Source organism: Diceros bicornis, chromosome X (assembly GCF_020826845.1).
Source record: "Diceros bicornis minor isolate mBicDic1 chromosome X, mDicBic1.mat.cur, whole genome shotgun sequence".
Lineage (NCBI taxonomy): Eukaryota > Metazoa > Chordata > Mammalia > Perissodactyla > Rhinocerotidae > Diceros > Diceros bicornis.
The window spans coordinates 48,322,406-48,347,356 of NC_080781.1; the positions used below are offsets into that span (position 1 = coordinate 48,322,406).

General features: G+C 36.4%; 1 protein-coding gene across 1 annotated transcript; it reads left to right on the plus strand.

The window, feature by feature from the left end:
* Positions 1-9,891: 9,891 nt before the first annotated feature.
* Positions 9,892-13,362, plus strand: UBQLN2 (ubiquilin 2). Its single transcript, XM_058535983.1, has one exon. It carries the CDS (start codon positions 10,166-10,168, stop codon positions 12,044-12,046), a length of 1,881 nt encoding a protein of 626 aa, XP_058391966.1. The 5' UTR covers positions 9,892-10,165; the 3' UTR covers positions 12,047-13,362.
* The last annotated feature ends 11,589 nt before the right edge of the window (positions 13,363-24,951 follow it).

A 24,951-nucleotide genomic window follows, 5' to 3' on the forward strand; every position in this document is an offset into this window, starting at 1 on the left:
AAGTACCCATCAAGGGACGAATGGATAAAGAAGCTGTGGTATATATACACAATGGAATACTACTCAGCCATAAGAAACGATGAAATCCAGCCATTTGTGACAACATGGATGGACATTGAGGGTATAATGCAAAGTGAAATAAGTCAGAGGGAGAAGGTCAAATACCGTATGATTTCCTTCATTAAGTAGTAGATAATAACAACAATAAACAAACACATAGGGACAGAGATTGGATTGGTGGTTACCAGAGGAGAAGGGGGGAGGGAGGAGGGTGAAAGGGATAATTCGGTACCTGTGTGTGGTTATGGGTTGTAATTAGTATTTTGGTGGTGAACATGATGTAATCTATGCAGAAATAGAAGTACAATGATGTACACCTGAAATTTTTACAATGTTATAAACCAATGTTACTGCAATAAACAAAAAATTAAAATAAATAAATAAATAAATAAAACTATAGGCCAAAACATATTTATAAATTAAATAAAACCTCCTCAACTAATAAAATTCAAAATAACAACATAATTTTTTGTCACAAATAATTTCCCATTTGCAACATGAATATGTTAGTTACTGCTGTGGTACACATTATTTTAAATGTTCATGCCTGTACCACCATGCACTGTGAGATTCAATTGTCCCACTACATTTTTCTATTCCAGCTACTACAGAACCATTACTTGTGTAGCCTACCATGATGCCATTTAGCCTTTGAGAATACATTATTTACATATCAATTTCACTGCATTCTCTTCTTATTCCACTATAAATAAAACAGTGAAATATATAATTAAAACAATATGTGTAACACAGATTCCAAAATTAATGGCAGTACTTAGTTATGAGGGTCAATAAGATGATCCAGAATGAGATTTTATTATGTTATTATCAGAATGAAAAGACACAAAGATGAAATTATTATAGAGAACTTGCCACCACCTGAGATTATGTTCATGGATCCCCAGGGAGTTGTGAGCACCTCAGAGAAATGAGAGAATTCTTGCCACATAGAACATATAAGGTTTAGAGATTCCACCATCCAAATGTAACATATTAATAGCTAAATGTATATTTTTGAAAAGAGATTACTTTTACTATAAAACAAATCAGCCTTGATGATGGATTGAGCATTTGGGCCTTAGCTATAATAGTTACAATGACTACTACTAATTTAGTGATCATCTACAATGGGCTAGGCCTTGTACTAGGCACTTTACATCTCATTTTATCTTTAGCATCTCATTTTATCTTCACACAATTCTCTCACATAGATAATATCCTCATTTTTCATTTGAAGAAACTGAAGCACAGAGAAATTAAGTGAATAGTCCAAGACTACAGAGCCAGTTTATGAAGAAACTACGTTTAAATTGCAAGCTGGCTGGAATTTGACTGACTTCAAAACCTGTATTTTACTACTATGTTCCACTACTAATTGACTGACTATACCTAAATTGTCATGCTATTTTGGTGGACACATTTAGTTCAGCAGAGAGAAGTTACCTGTGAGATTTTATTTATTTTATTATTTTATTATTTATTTATTGAGGTATAATTGACATATAACATTATATTAGTTTCAGGTATACAAGATAATGATTCAGTATTTGTATGCACTGCAAAATGTTCACCACAATAAATCTAGTTAGCACCCATCACCATACATAGTTATAAATTTTTTTCTTGTGATGAAGACTTTTAGGATTTACTCTCTTAGCAACTTTCAAATATGAAATACAATATTATTAACTATAGTCACCATGCTGTATATTACATCCTCATGACTTATGTTTTTAATAAGTAGAATTTTGTACCTTTTGACCTCCTTCACCCATTTCGCCCACCTCCCACCCCCATCCCTTCTGGCAACCACCCGTCTGTTCTCTGTAACTATGAGCTTGTTTTTTTTGTGACCTGTGTGCTTTTTTAAAGTATTGCTTTCTATCAATGAAAAATCATGAACTACTGCTATATAAAACAACAGGGATGAAACTTACAAATATAATGTTGAGCCAAAGAGGTACAACTAATCTATTGTGTTAGAAGTCAAAATAGCGTTTATCTTTGGAGAGAGTTGCGACTGGAAAGAAACATGAGGGTGACTATTGAGGGGCTTGGTAATACCCTGTTTCTTGATCTGAGTATTACCTGTGTAACCATGATTTGTACTTTTTCTGTATGTATCTTATACTTCAATAAGTTTAGCTTAAAATTATTCCTTTCAATTTAACTATATTACTGGGCATGAATTTACATCTACTTCAGGTCAATGGTCCTATTATTTGACTACTGCATACTGGAAGTTCTAATCAACAGCCACAAATAAATATACCCCTACTCATGTCATTCAAACACGGACCCACAGAGCCCCAATCTGAGCCAGACTGACTAGGTTTGAATCCTAACTCTGCTGCTGATTAGATGTGTGACCTTGGGCAAGTGACTTAACAGCTCTGCACTTCATTTTTTTCATTTATCAAATGGGAATAATGAGTACCTAGTTATGAGGATGCAATGAATTAAATGCCATCCCTTAGCTAATGATCACCAAAGCATCATAATTATTCTCATTACTCTCCTATTTGCATTAAAACAATTGCTCCCACCAGACAGATCTTCAAGTTCTTGCATGGACAGAAAGTCATAAATGTCTTCTAGGAAGTGATGTACAATGTTTCCAAAATCCTGGAAGCACAGCTACAGGAAAATTCTAAAGTTTTAGAAGCAATGTCCTCTGCCCACTTGTTTCTTAACCTAATTTCTAGAGGAAATTGTAAAGGGGATTCTTCCACAGAATGTACTCATACCCACAAATTTCTGGCCCTGGGGAGAATTTTTACTAAAGTACTCTTTGACCTACTGCTGATATCATGCTTGTCCACATCACCAAGGGCGTCCTTTCATTTCTTGGGCTCATCACTTTGCTCTAAGACATAACTGAAGTTTTTTCTCAGAAATAACTAGATTTTCCTTGTGTTCAGACGAGTAACTTAATATCTGAATTAGCTTTTCTCCTCCCATGGCTGCTTCATTTTATGGGGCATATTATTCAGAAAATGGATTTTGCCCTCTCCTATACACATCAAAAATCATTCAGTTCTGTTTTCCATTCCTATTTTTTATCTGTTGAACAAAAGCAATAAAAATCTTTAAAAATCCAACAAACAAAAATTGAGTTGTTCTTTTTGCCTAATGACTGGTTGGCAGTTCCCCCCACCCAGGACCTGGTGCAAAATTTTGTAACCTATTTCTATTAAACCTAGTTTTCTGTATCAGAACAAAACCCATTTTCTCTTCTCTCAGAATCCTAAATGTATCTTGCAATACAGAGTCTTCATTCTGTTTATGTCTCTTCTCAGGCTCTGTACTATTTCTCTTCTAAAGAGGATTTGAGTCTCATTTAGAAACCCATTTAGAATGAGACTACCATTCAAACATTCTTTGTCTCATTTTCCATTTCATGACTCTTGGTTTTCACTCCCCATCCATTTCTGCCTATGTCATCATCTTTCAATATAGTTCTCTCCTTGGGTAATGTTCCCTGGCCGCACTTCCTCATGGAAGCTTGCTTTCCCAATCTTCCCTTTTTGATCCTTCATAGTTTTTCCCCAACCAGCCAGATTTATCCCCTTTTCCATTTTTTTCTCAACTTCTGTGTTACCAGATTTTCTCTCTTTGATTACTCCTGTATATTTTGACTGTTGTTACACCATACATTAAGTTCTTGCCTACATGTGGCAAGTCTATGTGTGTGACTATGTATTCCAACTGGCAACACAATCCTATAAACTTCTACAATAATGTGTTACTAATTTATTAATTTTAATTGGAAAAAAACTGTACTTACTTATTTCATTGATGTTGCTCTTTCTGAGCAGCATTGTCAGTACTAAAGACTACAATGAGGTTCGTTTCCACTGCGCTCTACTTAAAGAACTACAAAAGGAGGGCTATTTGATTACCTTTTGAGAATTAAATTGTAGAATCCACACATCATTAATCAGAGAAAAGAGATGCAAAATCAACTGAGGAGAAATAATGACTCTCAGCCCCCTAAAGCAGAAGTATACTAAGACCTGATTGGCTGTATTAGAATCTTAAGAAAGAATGAGGGAATCTGAAGGGGCTGAAGAATTTGGTCAGCCACAAAAGCACAGGAAAGGAGGGTCACTGATGTAAACATTGGCAGTATCCAATGGATAAAGGTGTCTTAAGCCGTTAAACCTCTAGTATTTCTAATCCCATGAGCAAGACTATCTCTGTTGGGAGATGGATATACAGCACTAGCATGGATTTAATGCCAATAAACTTTTGGTTTATGATTTTATGAATCTCAGTTTACCTAACAACCATCTTACTACACCCCGTCACACATCTTTCAGATGATTTTGCCTGTGTCTTCTCTGATCAATGATGTGCTGGCCTACAATTTACACTCAAAGGGCAATCAAAGATCCCTCATTTTCTTGTTCTAATTTTTATTTGGCTTTCCATTTAGCTTTGTAAAGGGAAAATGTGCTTAATGCATAGACTTGAGTATTTCCAGTAGATGTGAAAGTGCTATTTCTCACTGAAAATTAATAAATTGATGTTCTGGTGTCTATCACAATCTCATCTGCTTTTTCACTTTCTTGAGTCAGTCTATAAGGGCCTTAACCATTCTGGACGCTGACAAGAGTGAGTCTTTGGACTTGCAAAGCAGATGACCAAAGCCAGCAAGGCAGCTGTTAAATCAGCGATCTTCAAACATTTTTGCTTATGTACTTCCATAACAGAATTTTGAGCCACTGCATACCCCATGACACATATTTAAGCTGACATCTCAAGTTTGTCATCATATATTTAAATAATTGCATAAATGTAATTTCTGAAGTATTATGAATATTGACATTTTGAAATAAACTGTATATCACTCTCTTAAATATATCCAACAGAATCTACATACTATAGCAATTTGAGATCCACCATCATTTGTTTTTAAAATACATTAACAGACTCTTCTTTAATAATTGGATAATTTATAATTTCTCTTTTTCCTTTGATGTATATTTCCATTTATTATCACCACAGAATTTTTCTCCTAATTTTATATTTTTTAATATTAAAAAGACTTTCATTGATCACCCTATTATACTTTCCTACAATAAAAATTATATAAACTAAAATTAATTTTAAGGGTTAAGAAATTTTTCTGTATTAACTTATCATTACAATTACTGTTAGTACACAATTGATCAAAATAATATAAATATATCACCAACTTTGATAAATATTAAATATAAAGAGGTAAAATTTAATTGGAAATTCATTTGAGGGCTTTCTGATTAGTTTATTTATCCAAACAAGAATATTACTCATTGCTAGCAAGTCTTTTCCTTCTATGTGTTTTTATAAATATGAGCACTAAAATATATAATAAGTAAACGAGCAGATAGGAATGGAAGGACTTTGTTATAGTAATTTCCTTTTATCTTTGAGTTCCTTGCAAATAATATGCCAAAAATCACATAATGATCCATCTTCAAAAATTATTTTAATGATCTATCATCTGAAAATTCAATTATGTCCTCCTTCAATTTTGTCCAAGGCAAAGAATTGGAAATCACAGACTTGCAAAATGATTTATTACCTAGTCATTAGACTCATTCAGTTTCTCAACATGGACACCAATATATATTTCAAATTGTTCCTTTTTTGACTCAAGGTTTTTACACCCAGAGGCAATGAAACGTAGAAAAATCTTGAATGTGTGACAGAAGTATGCCTTTATTTTGTAAAGTGGGAAAAGGTCAATTGCAAAAGGGGATGCCTTGACCTTAGGGATATTTTCTGGCAGATCAATTTTAAGAAAGAAGATATATGGATATCAGCTATCTAGAAATTGAGTCCCTTTAAACTATTTTTATCATCCTACTGTTTGAAAAGAATTTGTGTAGACAAACGCAAGTTTGAAGATTTGCCTTAGATAATACTGCTATCACTTCTGTATCTACTGTCACAACTGATTTTTACCATTAACAATGGATATTACCTTTGCAAAAATCTGAATTTTCCTAACTTTAGTATCTTTGTTTTACCCTCCACCATCTACAGACCACAAGACTTTTCCTGTAAACATTGCATTCTCCTTTGATTTGTACTTAGGTATTTTCAATGTCTGATGGTTTGGACTACAACATCACAATTCACCAACAGATGCCATCTGTAGATGCCAATCTGAGGATTTCAGGACATATAAAAGTAAAAACCAGTTGTCTTACTTATCTAATACAGAGATTTGCCAATGAAAGCAGTCACCTTGGAAAGAGATTTGTTTTACAATTCAAGTACAGTTTAACTCCTTTTATTTCTCTGTTGCCATTGGAGATTCCCAAGTATCTTCTTTCTTTTTTCTGATTTTCTCCACTGACACAGGAGTCTTGGGAATCCACCTGTAAATACATGTGGAGGAAGTGTCCCCTCCCACTGCTACCAGGTGTATTTCTGTTGGTATTCTGATTTGCATCTTGGAATCAGTCTTTACATACAACGTTTTCAATGGTGACACACCCTCATTTGACTATAATGTAGCTAACTTCAGCTTTTAACCATGTTGTAAATTAAATAGACTTCATAGAGCAGTCCTGGAATCTTAACCTCTGCTTTATGTAATTATTTGTATGTTTATATAATTGTTTCATCTCAGAGCATTTTTAATGCCTACAATATCCCCTTAACATTCTATCCTTAAGGAGATTAAGTCTTGATAGGGAGATGTTGGTCAAAGGGTACAAACTTCTAGTTAACAAGATGAATAAGTTCCGGGTATCTAATGTACAGCATGGTGATTATAGTTAATAATACTGTATTATATACTTGAAACTTGCTAAGAGAGTAGATCTTAAATGTTCTCACTACAAAAAAGAAAAGGTAATTATGTGAATGACGCAGTTATTAGTTAATGCCCCCATGGTAATCATTTTTCAGAATATGTGTGTCAAATCAATGAGTTGTACACCTTAAACTTACACAATGTTGTATGTCAATTATATCTCAATAAATCTGGGTGTGAGGGAGAAAACAACAATGGCCAAAATAACACTAAATCTCTAATATTGTCTACTGAGCCCAAACTTTGGTCTCCCCCATACGGAGACCCTCTTTGACAAAGTCTTTCAGTTTCTCAGAAATTACCCTTCTACGGAGGGACTCCAGGATGATTGCTATTTATTCTTAATTCTGCTCTCTAATAAAGAATGTAAAGTAGGAAAAAAAGAAATATGCTTTTGGGAGACTTCTAGAAGAGGGTGAGTGTGCTTTTGCCCCTGTGCTGTGTTCTTTGGTGAGGGTTGTAAGAGAATCACCAAACTAATAATGGGACATCTATTTGACTTGCTTCTTCAAATAACTTAGATTTATGTAACAAATTTTATTTTTTCTCTCTGTTGATTCACTAATTTTTGCTTTTATTATTTTGTAGGCTGCACCCGGCTTCCTTCTTTTCTGTTGTCTTCTTTATTTGAATGCCTAATTCATTTATTTTCACTTTTTGTTATTTGGTATTTAAGGTCTTTGAGTGTATAAATTTGACTCTGAGTTCATTCACATAGTATTTGGTAAATCAAGTATCATTAAACTGGAGCTTGATAAGAATGTAGATTCCTGAGCACCGCTTATTTTGGTAGGTTTGGAGTGGGCCCTAGAAATCTGTATTTATAACAAGATCCTCAAACCACATGTAGGGAAATCTCGTCATAATTTTTGATGTATATGTTCTCATTATCATTATTTTTCTAAATTCACTCTAATAAGAACTTTGATTTACACTTTGTCCCAAAACTATTTAATTCTGTTTTAATTTTCAAGTGGTTGAGTTTTTCGTTTACACTTTCATTATTAATATCTAGTTTTGTTCTATTAAGATCAAAGAAGATGATGTGATATTTTCTTAATTTTTTAAGAAAAATAAAAAATATACAACAGTATTATAACAAATACACATATCTCTACTACCTAGAATTAACTATTGCTATTTTGCTATACTTGCTGACGTTTTAAAGATGAAATACATTTTTACAGATTTAATCCAATTTCCTTTTAATCACTATCATATGTCCTATTCCATATTCTCTTACTCATGGGTGCAAGTTTAGCATGAATCGTTCTAGTATATTTCCAATAGCTTCACATACATATGAATGCATCTATAAACACCAGGGTGTTGTGCTAATTAATTAGATTTTTGGGATCTATACATAATATATTTAGATCTAGTTCATTCCTTTATCTTCTGTATTCTATTAATCATATTAATCATACTATATTAATCCATTCCTCTATTGATAGACATCACATACCAGTATTTTTTTTCTTATCTTGAGACTTATTAATGTACTTATGGCCTAAGGACTTGCAAATGCTGTTAAATGCTGGCTGGATACTAAGGAGAAAAAGTATTTTCTGTATGGTATAAACCAGAGTTAGAAATTTATACATAAATTTGAAATTATTTGTTCTATTATTCACATGCTACATCTTTATTTCTCCTACTTAATCTGTAACTAAATTAGGTAAATATGTTAATGTCTGCCACTACTATTGTGTGCCTGTCAATTTCTACCTAGAACCTCCCCCCAAAATACCTTGTGATCTTTTAAAAGTTATAAATGCAGTGCATACTTATAAAAGCCATCAGAAAATTTAAAATTTTATTAAAAATAAGAAAGGACTAGTTATTCATAATTTCAGCAATAAGTGATAACCACCATTAACATACTGGTGTATAGCATTCCAGATTTCTTTTTACACATGCACTCAAAGACAGTTTATATATACAAACTGTTTAAAAAATAGTTTCAAAATAAAAATATATTTGTTGTATTTTTTGGTATTGAAACATACAGGCTTGTATAATTTATAACTATACAGAAATATATAAAGCTGAAAGTGAAAGTATTCTGTGATTTCCCTATAACTACTGTTTATGTGATGTATACCTTTAAAGGAACTTGATATCATATAAATTAACCTCCCATTTTTAATCATACTGCATATTATCTTATTGTATGTTAACATCATATTTCACTAATTCTGTGTAAACAGAAATTGATTATCTTTTAAAATAATGTTTTTAATTGTTGCAGTGTATATACATTATATATATATTTTTGCATCCTTATCCAACTATTTTCATAGACGAGGTCTCTAAATGAGGCATTTCTAAACAAAAGTGGAAATATTTAAAATGTTGGTATATATCTTCAAATTGCCTTATAACAACTTGCACTTCAATTGGCATGAGAGTACATTTTTTCTGCTCTCTGTTGAAGATAATGTTTACCATTATTTTTCATCTTTGCCATATTCTTGCCAATATGATAAGGCAGAAGTAAAATCTCATTGTTTTAATTTGAATTTCTTTGATTACTAGTGAGCTTAATCATCCTTTTATATGCCCAGTGGCCATTTGCACTTCTTTTGTAACATGCACGCTCCTCCCAGTCTTCTCCCCGTCCTGCATCGGGAATGTTAATCTTTTCCTTTTTGCTTTGTCAGAATTCTTTATTTTTCATCTTTTACATAGGGTTGGTTCGATCCAGGCTTTCATCCTTTCACTGCCTTATGGACTGAAAATATATGTATATTCTCCCTTGGTCTTTTAATGTCCTTTACAGAAGCTGGCTCCCTTTCCTCTATCCCTCCCTCCTTCTCTCTCTTTTCTCTTTTCTTCTCTCTTTGCTTCTTCCTCTCTTCGTTTCTCTCTCTCTCTCTTTTTTCAGTACACAAGTTTTTAATTTTGACTGAGTCGAATCTATCATTCCGGGCCTGGCACCGCGTCAGCAGAGGGGGGCGGGGAGGTGAGCGCGAAACTGGGGGAGGGGAAGGGGCGGGGAGGAGCCGGCGGAGCGGCTGCAGGAGTTGCTGGGAGTGCGCGCGGTGGGATCACAAGCCGGCGGCGGAGGCCCAGAGACGCGAGCGAGGGGACCTCGGCCGGCGGCCTACACAGATCCCTCTCTCCACTGGAGGACCAGGGAACCGCAGTCTTCATCACAGAGGTACCGTGCTCCGCGCTCCCCGCCCGGCCCTGCCCAGCCTGCTGTGGCGGCGCCTGCTTCCTTCCTCCTTCCCTCGCTCTCTCTCTTGCCCGCCCGCGCCTTCCCTGTCTGCCTGCGTCACCGCGGCCGCCATGGCTGAGAACGGCGAGAGCAGCGGTCCCCCGCGCCCCTCCCGTGGCCCTGCTGCAGCCCAAGGCCCTGCTTCTGCTCCGGCCGAGCCCAAAATCATCAAAGTCACTGTGAAGACCCCCAAAGAGAAAGAGGAGTTCGCGGTGCCCGAGAATAGCTCAGTTCAACAGTTTAAGGAAGCGATTTCGAAACGCTTCAAATCCCAAACCGATCAGCTAGTGCTGATTTTTGCCGGAAAAATCTTAAAAGATCAAGATACCTTGATCCAGCACGGCATCCATGATGGACTGACTGTTCACCTTGTCATCAAAAGCCAGAACCGACCTCAGGCCCAGTCCACACAGCCTAGTAATGCCGCGGGAACTAATACTACCTCCGCGTCGACTCCCAGGAATAACTCTACACCTATTTCCACAAATAGCAACCCGTTTGGTTTGGGGAGCTTGGGAGGACTTGCAGGCCTTAGCAGCCTGGGCTTGAGCTCCACCAACTTCTCTGAGCTCCAGAACCAGATGCAGCAGCAGCTTCTGTCCAGCCCTGAGATGATGATACAAATCATGGAAAATCCCTTTGTTCAGAGCATGCTTTCGAATCCCGATCTAATGAGGCAGCTCATTATGGCCAATCCACAGATGCAACAATTGATTCAGAGAAACCCAGAAATCAGTCACCTGCTCAACAACCCAGATATAATGAGGCAGACCCTGGAAATCGCCAGGAATCCAGCCATGATGCAAGAGATGATGAGAAATCAGGACCTGGCTCTCAGCAATCTCGAAAGCATCCCAGGTGGCTACAATGCCTTACGGCGCATGTACACTGACATTCAAGAACCCATGCTGAATGCCGCACAAGAGCAGTTTGGGGGTAATCCGTTTGCCTCGGTGGGGAGCAGTTCTTCCTCTGGAGAAGGCACGCAGCCTTCTCGCACAGAAAATCGAGATCCACTACCCAATCCATGGGCGCCACCACCGGCTACCCAGAGTTCTGCAACCACCAGCACAACGATGAGCAGTGGCAGTGGCAGTGGGTCTGGCAGTAGCTCCACCGGTGCTACCGGGAACACCGTGGCTGCAGCCAATTATGTCGCCAGCATCTTCAGTACCCCAGGAATGCAGAGCTTGCTGCAACAGATAACTGAAAACCCCCAGCTGATCCAGAATATGCTGTCTGCGCCCTACATGAGAAGCATGATGCAGTCGCTGAGCCAGAATCCAGATTTGGCTGCACAGATGATGCTGAGTAGCCCAGTGTTCACTGCAAATCCTCAGCTGCAGGAGCAGATGCGTCCACAGCTCCCGGCTTTCCTGCAGCAGATGCAGAATCCAGACACACTCTCAGCTATGTCAAACCCAAGAGCAATGCAGGCTTTAATGCAGATCCAGCAGGGGCTACAAACTTTAGCCACTGAAGCGCCTGGCCTCATTCCAAGCTTCACTCCAGGTGTGGGGGTGGGGGTTCTGGGAACTGCTATAGGCCCTGTAGGCCCAGTCACACCCATAGGCCCCATAGGCCCCATAGTCCCGTTTACCCCCATAGGCCCTATTGGGCCCATAGGACCCACTGGCCCTGCAGGTCCCCCTGGCTCCACTGGCTCCAGCGGCCCCCCTGGGCCCACCATATCTAGTTCTGCACCCCGTGAGACCACAAGCCCAACATCAGAATCTGGACCCAACCAGCAGTTCATTCAGCAAATGGTGCAGGCTCTGGCTGGAGTAAATCCTCCACAGCTGCCGAATCCAGAAGTCAGATTTCAGCAACAACTGGAACAGCTCAACGCAATGGGGTTCTTAAACCGTGAAGCAAACTTGCAGGCTCTAATAGCAACAGGAGGCGACATCAATGCAGCCATTGAGAGGCTGCTGGGCTCCCAGCCATCTTAATCACATTTCTGTACCTTGAAAAAATGTATCTTATTTTTGATAATGGCTCTTAAATCTTTAAACACACAAAAAAATTGTGCTTTACTTTCATTTTGATTCTTTTACATCTGTCTAGTTATGAATCTAATATGCATTTTAAGATGGAATCCATCCCTCCCTCTCTCTCTCCCTCCCTCTTTGTTTCTTTCCCTCCCTCCTTCCTTCTTTGTTTCCTTCCTTCCTTCCCTCCCTCCCTCCTTCCCTCCCTCTTTGTTTCCTTCCTTCCTTCCCTCCTTCCTTTTTCATTCCTTCTCTGTTTTGATGGTGGGAATCAATGCTGTTTCACTCAAAGGTGTTGCATGCAAACACTTCTCTTTATTCTGCATTTATTGTGATTTTTGGAAACAGGTATCAACCTTCACAGTTGGGTGAACAAGTTTTGTCCTACAGATGTCCAGTTTCTTTGCATTTTAAACATTAGCCTATGATAGTAATTTAATGTAGAATGAAAATAATTAAAAGCAAAAGCAAATTATTTGAAGCTCTCTAATTTGTGGTACAATATTGCTTATCGTGACTTTGGCATGTATTTTTGCTAGCAAAATGCTGTAAGATTTATACCATTCTTTGATCTTTTTTGCTATTTGTACACAGTACAGTAAGCACAATTGGAACTGTACATCTAGAAATATTACAACAGAATCTCTGAGCAGAATATGTGTAACCAAATTCAGAAAAAATATAAGAAATATTTCTGGAGCTAGGTATGTCTCACAATTTTGTAGAATCTTACAGCATCTTTGATAAACTTCTCAGTGAAAATGTTGGCTAGGCAAGTTCAGTTAAAATATAGTAGAAATGTTTATCCTGATTATTTCTAAATATACATTTAATTGTACAGAAAACTTAAAGTGTGACATTGCGTCAACATTTGCAGATTGAATGTATATGACCTTAATCTTTGTGCAGCCCGAAGGATCAGTGTAGTAATGCCAGGAAAGTGCTTTTTACCTAAGACTTCTGCTGAGCTTCTCCCATAAAAAGACCCTAATACACATTTTGATTTGTAATTGGAAATGTAACTTTCACTGAAAGTGTTATGTGATGTTTGCATTACTTTTAACTGCTGCGTATAAAGGAAACTGTATGTTTTGACTCTATCAGTTATTTCTCTTGTGCACAGGGAAAAATGCATTAAAATGACAAAAAATAAAAAAATTAAAAATGGATAAATCTTTTCCTTTTTTCCTTCTGGCCGTAGGATCATGTTTAGAAGGATTGCCCCACCCCAAGTTTTATATAAATTTTATCCTATATCTCTCTTATTTTAATGGTTTTGTTAAAAAAAAAGGTTTTTTTGCCCTATCTGGAATTATTTTGATGTATGGATTTAGGTATTCTAACTTTTTTTTTTCCCAAAGGGTTAACCGGTTGTTAGCCGGTTTTTGTCTCATTGTCCACCACCCCCATTTGAAATGTCATACACATATACACTTTCTTCTGTGTTTGAATTCTCTTGAGTACCACTGAACATTGTAGCCCCAGTACACCAGCCTATAGTTATTGAGTTAGAAATATGATTTCATATCTGTTAGGGCAGATCCTCCTATTGATCATTTTTATTTTTGTTTTTCACAATTTTCTGATAATTCTGACATGTTTATTTTACCAGATGAACTTTACAGTTAATAGGTTTCCCCTGCAAAATAAATTGGGAATTTGGTTGGGATTGTCTTCAATTAATATGATGGTGAAAACTACGAATGCAATGCTTTCCAGAAACATGATATGTTGCCTCATTTTTGAAAAGGTTTTACATCCTTCAAGAGAGTTTTGTTTATTTAAGTCCTGTATAATTTGTGATAAATGTATTCCTAGGGAATACAGACATACAGGAAACAATACTGCGATTGGGAGCTCTTAATTCACTGTGTTACGTATGTGGTCACTTTTGCTATATAGGGGAAAAATGTGCTTTCATAGATTAATTTTAAATTGGCAATTTACTGAAATCATTAATTTCTGAGATATTCAGTTGATCCTTTGAGTTTTTCCTGGTAAGCAATAATATCAATGATAAGTTATAATATGTTCTCCTTCTTTTCAAAATTTATAACATAGTTTCTGACTGCATGGGTTAAACGCTTCCAGAACAGTGCTAAATAATAAAAGTGGCAGTGGTATTCTTGTCTTGTTTCTTATTTTAACCAGACTATGTTTGCTGCAGCAATTCTAAATTGCATTTTTGAAAAAACTTTCCTCTGGGAGCTGGTCAAATAAGTTTGCAGAATGTTGTGTACCATAGCCCCTCTTCGAGAGTCATTGTGCAGTAAATACTGACTAGTATTATTTTTTAAAGGAATATATTCTTTAGGTTAAAGAGTAAAAACTAACTTTGTCTAACGGCACTTCTCAAATTGAATAAAAAACCACTGTGTTTTCTTTTAAACAGACCTGATAACATTTGGCCTATCAGTGTTCCTCAGAACACCAGGTTAGGAAATGGTGATTTATTATTTCACTGCTATATGATGGTGGGTATTTGAGATAATTACAAAGTCTGCCATAATAAATTTTAGAATTTTAATGATATGGATGATTTTATAGGGAGATAAATACTAAAGCCCATGGCATAGAAAATAGCAATATATCAATAGCCATAGGAAAAACCTGATGTTGTCTTAGGCCTGGCTCAGACAGCTTAGCAGGTAAGTTTCTTTCAAACATTCAAGGAACAGAGAATTCCTTAATTACTCTTGCCAAATTTTTATCTGTTTTGTTTTCTCCTGAAAATATCCAGGTCTTTAATTGATTAATTCTATTATTTTTTGCTTTCTAGTTCATTAATTTTTGTTTATAACTGTATTTACTCTTCTTTTTATTACTTTTAACTGTTCTTCCATCTCTTACATGATGTAATTTCCTCCTGTTATCTTGCAAGCTCTTTTTACAGACTCTGTTTTTGTTTTGGGTTCTCTTCATCTATTATTAATTCACAGTTTATGTATTTACTCATCATTGAATCAAGAACAGTATATCCTGACCTGCTCTCTCTCTCCCTCCAATAAGAATGGGGCAATTTTTATATGCTTTCACTGTTGACCTGGTTGTCACCCTCTCCCAAAGCTTATACTGAACACTAGATTATGTAAATTTTTATTACTGGCCCTGTGATCTAGCAGGATGAGGTGGTGGGGAGGGAACTAGGGCTAGAGGCTACCCTAGTAGGAGAAGTTCACTTCAAGAAGGCTTTTCTCATTTGCTCTGTTGGCCTCTACCTCAGGTAGTGGTATCATATATACTCTCACCACTTGTGTGTGTGGGTGTGGGATGGGGGTAAGGAGTGGATATACAACATTGAAACAACTCCTGTTGGTTCATCAAAGAGGACTCTTGTATCAGGTTGAGACCACCATGTTTATTGAGAAACCAGAATCAGAGACTGAGCTTGCCCTCTGAGAGGGCCGCTCCAAATTCTGTTGATCTGCAGTGTCAAAATAGCAACAAATGGATTAATTCCTGTCAGGGCCTAGCCCAGGGATTCGGGTTAGGGTATCAGGAGAGCCATTTGGCCTGTGTCTCACACTCACAAAGGGACTCAAATTCAGAATTTTGACATTATCCTCAAATGAATTGATTACTCCAGCCACAGAGCCAGACTGACCTGATGGAAAATGTTCATCACACAGCTTAATTTAGTAAATGTAAAATTTTTAAACTATGTGGCAATTTTGATATTCCTAATTTGGCATTATTTTATTTAAAAAATATACTGGGAGTCTTAAATAAAATCAAAGTTACTCAGGCTCCCCTCAATTTATGAGAGGTTCTCATCCCAGCCTTTTTTATTACCTTTCCCCACCTCCAATCCTTGCTCTTTTAAGCTAGGTGGTAGTAGTGGGTTTCTGCCAGGATTTTCTTTATTTGTCAGTATATCACAGAACTTCAGCTTGGTGATATCCTTCAATATGGCCCCATCAGCATCATGTCACACAAATTCCTTGAGAGTTCTGCTGCCCTTATCGTACAGGTTTCGCTCAATTTTTGTTTCCCTGTGGTCATTTCTGTTGATTTGTGATAGGAAAGGCAAGAATTGAGGACCTGTTTTAATGCTACCATCTTCCCAGAAGCCTGTTAGGGGACTTAGGGGAAAAGCAATTTTCTAAAAATAGAAAAGAGAAGCATGATTTGGTACACATCAAACTGAAGCTACCCCAAAGAGCAGCTTCATCAGATGGTGTACATGCTTACCTAGGCTTTAGACACTTGGATGATGGGTGAAAACACTTGGCAAAAGCTACTCTAAGCCAACAAACTCAAAAGTTTGGGTAAGCCACCCTCAAATAAGAAGTTGTTTGTCTTGACATACATGGGCCACATTATTCATCAAATAAATATGTATTGAGGCATATAGCTCCATTTGTATTGAGGTACCTGAGCACAGATTTGAGCCCCTTAAGACAGTACTTTCAAAATCCAACTTCAGAACTTCTTGACCCAATGTGTAGATTAGCAAACTTAAGGAACTTTCAGGAAAGATTCCATAATTCATTTTTAAAAGAAAGGTTGATGAGCATGAAAGAAAGAAAAAAGATGATTACTCGGCCCTAGCATGGATTTCACGAGATTGTCTTAATTAATTACTCTGTTAGATTGGGATAACAGTAATAGCTAATATATTCATGATTATGTTCAATTTTCATAACAACCCTGTAAGGTAGTACTATTATTATCTTCTCCAGTTTACAGATAAGGAAATAAGCTAAAAGAGGTTAAGTAATTTTCAAAGGTCACACTGCTATTAAGTGACAGAGTCAAAATTTGAACCCACTTCTGAGATTCCAGAGTGTACACTTAACCAGTTCACTATTTTGCTTCCCTCCGAGTCTATTAAATCATACTGCTCTGTCTGTCTATCATAGAGATTTTATAATAAATTATATGCTAGCTGGCCTCCTTGGTGTTGTTGAGGAGACACATTAGCTGTTGTTAAATGAACACATCTCTGCTGCTATTCACCCTGGAGCCAGTTACATAAAAGTGCATATGTGAGAATCAGCTCTGTCACAATCAATAACTGCAGTTTGGACGTTTGCCTTTCTGACTTTTGAGTTGTGGCTAATATTTTAAACTTCCCTTCAATACATCTGTCGACAGTGGCCTAATACATATGGTATGTCTCCAAATTGGCAATCACATGGGCCACTTGTGCTTCAGCTGCTCTGGAGGATGCCTGCCTTTTTGTTGAACTGTCTCCCAGAAACCTCAAAAGGCAGTAAACATTGTATACCTCACCACAGCATTTGGCAGTTTCTCAAAATGTCCTTGAGAATAAAATTGAGTAACGTGCTAGATGATAATGACAGGACAGTCAATGGGTTAATAATTTGAATTGACAGTGTCCAACAATGTGCCAACATGGACAAGAGGTTTCTAACCTCAGTTCTGTCTCATTGAAGTTGTCGATGACTAGCATGAAAATGTAAAATAGCTTGCCCACCCCACTGCAAATAGTACAGAATTAGAAGGCAGAATACAGGCACTGGATGTCACTAGCAAGATCTTTAGTAGGCTGAAGAAAAAAATAGCGCAATCTAGCAGGATTAAATTGAATAGGATCAAATGTGAAATCCTATACTTGCATAAAAAATTCAGTTACCAAAGGTAAGGGGTTATGTGGATTAAAAATAACATATGTGAAGAAGACTCCGTGGTTTTAATTTACTATAAGTTTAACATGAGCCAACTATATGAGGTTATAGTGCACACACTATAATGAAATCTTAGACTCCATTAATAGAGGCATGGTGTCCAGAACAAGGAAATTATTCATAATATTTTATTTTGTATTTGATAGTTTATGTTGGGAGATTTGGATCATTTTAGAGTGCCACAATTAAAATGGACACAGACAAACTGGAAAGGGATCAAGATGGTGACTCATTTACAAATAGATATAGACCAATTATTAAACGAGTCAAGAATGTTTTAGTCTAAAGACTGGGTGTTGTGCATTTTTTTCTTCAGATAATTGAAGGCCTTGTCAGATAGAAGGGTAACATTTACTTTGGTAGCTCCAGAGGACAGATCAATTCAGATTTACAAGATCAGAATTTTGGCTTACTGTTAGGAACTTTCTAACAATTCATTGAAGATATCCTACTCACTGGAGCTGTTTAAACAGAAGCCCATTTGACAGAAATGTTCAAGAATGGTTTTATGCATCAGGTAGAACTTTGAATTAGAAGACCTCTAAGATTCCTTCTAAAGCTAATATTCTCCCAATCTCTGTCTCTATGTGTTTGTTTATTATTGTTATTATCTACTACTTAATGAAGGAAATCATGCGGTATTTGACCTTCTCCCTCTGACTTATTTTACTTTGCATAATACCCTCAATGTCCATCCATGTTGTCACAAATGGCTGGATTTCATCATTTCTTATGGCTGAGTAGTATTCCATTGTGTATATATACCACATCTTCTTTATCCATTCGTCCCTTGATGGGCACTTAGGTTGCTTCCAAGTCTTGGCTATTGTGAAGAACGCTGCAATGAACACAGGGGTGCATGTATCTTTACTCATTGGTGTTTTCAAGTTCTTTGGATAAATACCCAGCAGTGGAATAATCTATGCAGAAATAGAAGTATAACGATGTACACCTGAAATTTATACAATGTTATAAACCAATGTTACTGCAATAAACAAAAATTTAAAAAAATAAAAATAAATAAAAAAATAAAGCTAATATTCTCCCAATGGGCTTTTCAGCTTCTCACTGAAATTGTGAGTTCTGGGATCAAAGTTGTTCCAGAATGAAGTCATGTTACAGACTTTTATCCTGCATTTCCTAGTTTAGTAAACAGCAACTCAGAAGTAGACTTCATACGTTTGTTGACATAAAATCTAGGTAAATTCAATTTTAATTTTTTTCTTGATCCTACAGGTGGGAAGAGAACTCAAACTACAAGATCTTAAACTGAATGTCACAAAGTGCTGAGAGCTTGGGAGGAGGAAATAGAAGGGGATGCCTGAGGTCAAAGGACTCTAGTTTGAGGGTGAATGTTACAGGGGTATTCTGACCTCCTGTTTCTCTTGATAATAGTCTCCTACCCTCTGTCATTCACAGTAGTGGTTAAAGTGGTGAGAGGAAGCTGAAACTAAGAGTGGAATGTAAGATGTGATGCAGAGTCTATATAGATATATATTTTATTCCGTATATAATTCTTTAGTTAGAGCTATCTTTTTGGAGCAGAAAAAAAAGTTTGTGCTTTGCTTTACATGATACCTTGGGTGTCATTACGTCAAATAAATGACCTTGAGATTCTGAGTCATTATGCTTTATATTATTTATAAGTTGCCCCAGAACACCAAAGGGTCTGGAAAAGAGAGTCCTAGTACTGACGATAGGCTGAAACACATCAATTTTTTTATTTGAAGAATATAAATTGAATCTCAAATATGTGTATAAGTGTGTATGTGTGTGTGTGTGTAACTTTGCTTTTTCCAGCTAAATCAAAGTTCCCTCCATATATGCTTATATCGATGAGCTGCCCTCATACATTTCCCATGTAGATATTTGTCTTCTCCATGGGCCTTGATCTGGGTTAACCACATATAATGTGACGAGAGGCCATGGGAAAATTGTCTTGGACTTCTTGCTTCACTTATACCGTTGCTCCCATTTCTGAATGTATTCCTATGTCTAGCTGGTTTCAGCCCCTTTGACTTATTTTTTTTTTTTTTTACATTTTGTGAGGAAGATCAGCCCTGAGCTAACATCCATGCTAATCCTCCTCTTTTTGCTGAGGAAGACTGGCTCTGAGCTAACATCTATTGCCAATCCTCCTCCTCTTTTTCTTTTTTCCCCAAAGCCCCAGTAGATAGTTGTATGTCATAGTTGCACATCCTTCTAGTTGCTGTATGTGGGACACGGCCTCAGCATGGCTGGAGAAGCGGTGCGTCGGTGCTCGCCTGGGATTCGAACCCGGGCCTCCAGCAGAGGAGCACACGCACCCAACCGCTAAGCCACGGGGCAGGCCCCCACTTATTTTTAAATAAACTTTTTATTTTAAAATAGTTTTAGATTTATGGAAAAATTTCAAAGACAATATAGAGAGTTTCCATATACCCCACACCAAGTTTCCCCTGTTTTTCACATCTTACATTAGTATGGTGTATTTTTTACAGTTAATGAAGCAATATTGATACATTATTGATACATTATTATTAAGTCCATACTTGATTCAGATTTCCTTATTTTATACCTAGTGTCCTTTTTCTGTTCCAATATCTCATCCAGGATACCACATTACATTTAGTTATGTTTCCTTACGCTCCTCTTAGCTGTGACAGCTTCATAGACTACCCTTGTTTCTGATGATCTTGATAGATTTGAGGAATAGTGGTCAGGTATTTTGTAGAATGTCCCTCATTTAGGATTTGTCTGATATTTTTCTCATGATTAAACTGGAGTTATGGATTTGGCAGAGGAAGATCACAGAAATAAAGTGACATTTTCATCATATCATATCAAGCATACATGTTACCAACATGACTTATAACTGTTGATGTTGACCTTGATCACCTACCTTGAGGTAGTGTGTATCAGTTTTAACCAGTGTGAAGTTATTATTTTTCTCTTCTTTCAATACTATACTGTGTAGAAGGAAGTTACTATGTGTAGCCCATAATTAGATGGAGAGTTATGCTCCAACGCCTAGAGGGTGAAGTATCTATATAATTTATCAGGAATTCTTGTGCATGAGAGATTTGTCTCTCTCCCTATTTATTCATTTAATTATGTATAGACACATGGATATTTATTTTATACTTTGGATTATAATACAATACTATTTTATTTATTTTGTTGCTCAAATTGTTCCAGCTTTGACCATGGGGTGCTCTTTCAGGTTGACTCACAAGGCCTTTTGACATACCTCTATCATTTTTTTGAGCATTACCTTTTTTTTTTTAAATGTTTTGTTTATTGCAGTGACATTGGTTTATAACATTGTATAAATTTCAGGTGTACATCATTATATTTCTATTTCTGCATAGATTACTTCATGTTTACCACCCAAATACTAATTACAACCCCTCACCACACACACCTGCCAAATTATCCCTTTCACCCTCCTCCATCTCCCCTTGCACTCTGGTAACCACCAATCCAATCTCTGTCTCTATGTGTTTGTTTATTGATGTTATTATCTACTACTTAATGAGGGAGATCATATGGTATTTGACCTTCTCCCTCTGACTTATTTCACTTTGCATAATACCCTCAATGTCCATCCATGTTGTCACAAATGGCTGGATTTCATCATTTCTTATGGCGGAGTAGTATACCATTGTTTATATATACCACATATTCTTTATCCATTTGTCCCTTGATGGGCACTTAGGTTGCATCCAAGTCTTGGCTATTATGAATAACGCTGCAATGAACAGAGGGGTGCACGTATCATTACGCATTGGTGTTTTCAAATTCTTTGGATAAATACCCAGCAGTGGAATAGCTGGATCATATGGTACTTCTATCCTTTATTTTTTGAGGAATCTCCATACTGTTTTCCATAGTGGCTGCACCAGTCTGCACTCCCACCAGCAGTGTATGAGAGTTCCCTTCTCTCCACATCCTCTCCAACACTTGTTGTTTCCTGTATGTTAATTATAGCCATTCTGACAGGTGTGAGGTGATATCTCATTGTAGTTTTGATTTGTATTTCCCTGATAGTTAGTGATTTTGAACATCTTTTCATGTGCCTGTTGGCCATCTGTATATGTTCTTTGGAGAAATGTCTGTTCATGTCTTTTGCTCATTTTTTAATTGGGTTGTTAGTTTTTTTGTTGTTGAGATGCAAGAGTTCTTTATATATTTTGGAGGTTAACCTCTTATCAGATGTATGGTTTGGAAATATCTTCTCCCAATGGTTAGGTTCTCTTTTCGTTTTGTTGATGGTTTCCTTTTCTGTGCAGAAGCTTTTTACTTTGATGTAGTCCCACTTGTTTATTTTTTCTATTGTTTCTCTTGCCCAATCAGACATGGTGCTTGAAAATATGTTGCTAAGACTGATGTCGAAGAGCGTACTGCCTATGTTTTCTCCTAGAAGTTTCAGTTTCAGGTCTTACATTCAAGTCTTTAATCCACGTTGAGTTAATTTTTGTGTATGGTGTAAGGTAAGGGTCTATTTTCATTTTTTTTGCATGTGTCTGTCCAGTTTTCCCAACAAAATTTGTTGAAGAGACTTAATTTTCTCCATTATATGTTCTTGGCTCCTTTGTTGAAGATTAGCTATCCATAGATGTGTGAGTTTATTTCTGGGCTTTTGATTCTATTCCATTGATCTGTGTGTCTGTTTTTGTGCCAGTACAATGCTGCTTTGGTTACTATAGCTTTGTAGTATATTTTGAAATCAGGGAGTGTGATACCTCCAGCTTTGTTCTTTTTTCTCAGGATTCCTTTAGCTATTCGTGGTCTTTTGTTGTTCCATATAAATTTTAGGATTCTTTGTTCTATTTCTGTGAAAAATGTTGTTGGAACTTTGGTAGGGATTGCATTGAATCTATAGATTGCTTTAGGAAGTATGGAAATCTTAACTATGTTAATTCTTCCAATCCAAGAGCATGGAATATCTTTCCATTTCTTTGTGTCTTCTTCAATTTCTTTCAGCAATGTTTTATAGTTTTCGATGTACAGATCATTCACCTCTTTCGTTAAGTTTATTCCTGGCTATTTTATTCTTTTTGTGGCAATTGGAAATGGGATTGTATTCTTAATTTCTCTTTCTGCTACTATGTCGTTATTGTATAACAATGCAACTGATTTTTGTATGTTGATTTTGTATCCTGCAACTTTACCGTATTCGTTTCTTACTTCTAAAAGTTTTTTGGCATATTCTTTAGGGTTTTCTATATACAAAATCATGTCATCTGCAAATAGTGAGAGTTTCACTTCTTCCTTTCCAGTTTGGATCTCTTTTACTTCTTTTTCTTGCCTGATTGCTCTGGCTAGGACTTCCAATACTATGTTAAATCGGAATGGTGAGAGTGAGAACCACACATCCTTGTGTGGTTCCTGTTCTTAGAGGGATAGCTTTCAGTTTTTCACCATTCAGGATGATATTAGCTGTGGGTTTGTAATATATGGCCCTTATTATGTTGAGGTACTTTCCTTCTATCCCCATTTTATTCAGAGTTTTTATCATAAATGGATGCTGTATCCTGTCAAATGCTTTCTCTGCATCTATTGAGATGATCATGTGATTTTTATTCTTCATTTTATTAATGTGTTGTATTACGTTGATTGATTTGTGAATGTTGAACCATCCCTGCATATGTGGAATAAATCCCACTTGCTTATGTTGTATAATCTTTTTAACGTATTGTTGTATGCGATTTGCTAGTATTTTGTTGAGGATTTTTGCATCAATATTCATCAGTGATATTGGCTTGTAATTTTCTTTATTTGTGTTGTCCTTGTCTGGTTTTGGTATCAGGGTTATGTCGGCTTCATAGAATGAGTTAGGGAGCTTTCCCCCCTCCTCAATTTTTTTTGAAGTTTTTGAGAATGATAGGTATTAAGTCTTCTTTGAATATTTGGTAGAATTCACCAGGGAAGCTGTCTGGTCCTGGACTTTTATTTTTGGAGAGGTTTTTGATTATGGTTTCGATCTCCTTACTGGTGATTGGTCTATTCCAATTCTCTATTTCTTCTTGATCCAGTTTTGGAAGGTTGTATGATTCTAAGAATATATACGTTTCTTCCAGATTGTCAAATTTGTTGGCATTTAGCTTTTCATAGTATTCTCTTATAATGTTTTGTATTTCTGAGGTGTCTGTTGTAATGTCTCCTCTTTCATTTCTGATTTTACTTATATGAGCCTTCTCTCTTTTTTTCTTGGTAAGTTTTGCTAAAGGTTTGTCAATTTTGTTTATATTTTCAAAGAACCAGCTCTTTGTTTCATTAATTTTTTCTATTGTTTTTTTAGTCTCTATTTCATCTGTTTCTGCTCTGATTTTTATTATTTCCCTTCTTCTAATGATTTTGGGCTTTGTTTGTTCTTCTTTTTCCACTTCCTTTAGGTGCATTGTTAAATTGTTTTTTTGAGATTTTTCTTGTTTGTTGAGATAGGCCTGTATTGCTATAAACTTCCCTCTTACAACCGCTTTTGCTGTATTCCATAAATTCTGGCATGTCGTATTTTCATTTTCATTTGTCTCCAGATATTTTTTGATTTCTCCTTTGATTTCTTCGTTGACCCAATCGTTGTTCAGTAACATTTTGTTTAATCTCCACATATTTGTGGATTTTCTGATTTTCTTCCTGTAATTGATTTCTAGTTTCATACCATTGTGGTCAGAAAAGATGCTTAGTATTATTTCAGTCTTCTTAAATTTATGGAGACTTGTTTTGTGGCCTAATATGTGATCAATCCTGGAGAATGTTCCATGTGCATTTGAAAAGAACGTGTATTCTTCGGTTTTTGGATGGAATGCTCTGTATATATCTACTAGGTCCATCTGTTCTAGTGTGTCATTTACGGTCAATGTTTCCTTATTGATCTTCTGTTTGGATGATCTATCCATTGGTGTAAGTGAAGTGTTAAAGTCCCCTACTATTATTGTGTTACTGTCTATTTCTCTTTATATGTCTGTTAATAATTGCTTTATATATTTAGGTACTCCTCCATTGGGTGCATAGATATTTACAGGTGTTATATTTTCTTCTTGGATTGTTCCCTTGATCATTATATAATGCCCTTCTTTGTCTCATTTTACAGTTTTCTTTTAAAGTCTATTTTGTCCGATATGAGTATTTCTACCCCAGCTTTCTTTTCATTGAGCATTTCCTTACTTTCTGGCACTACAAGATGCTCCAGCTCATTTGTATATTTCTTGGCTCACTTCTCCAGTGAGCCAT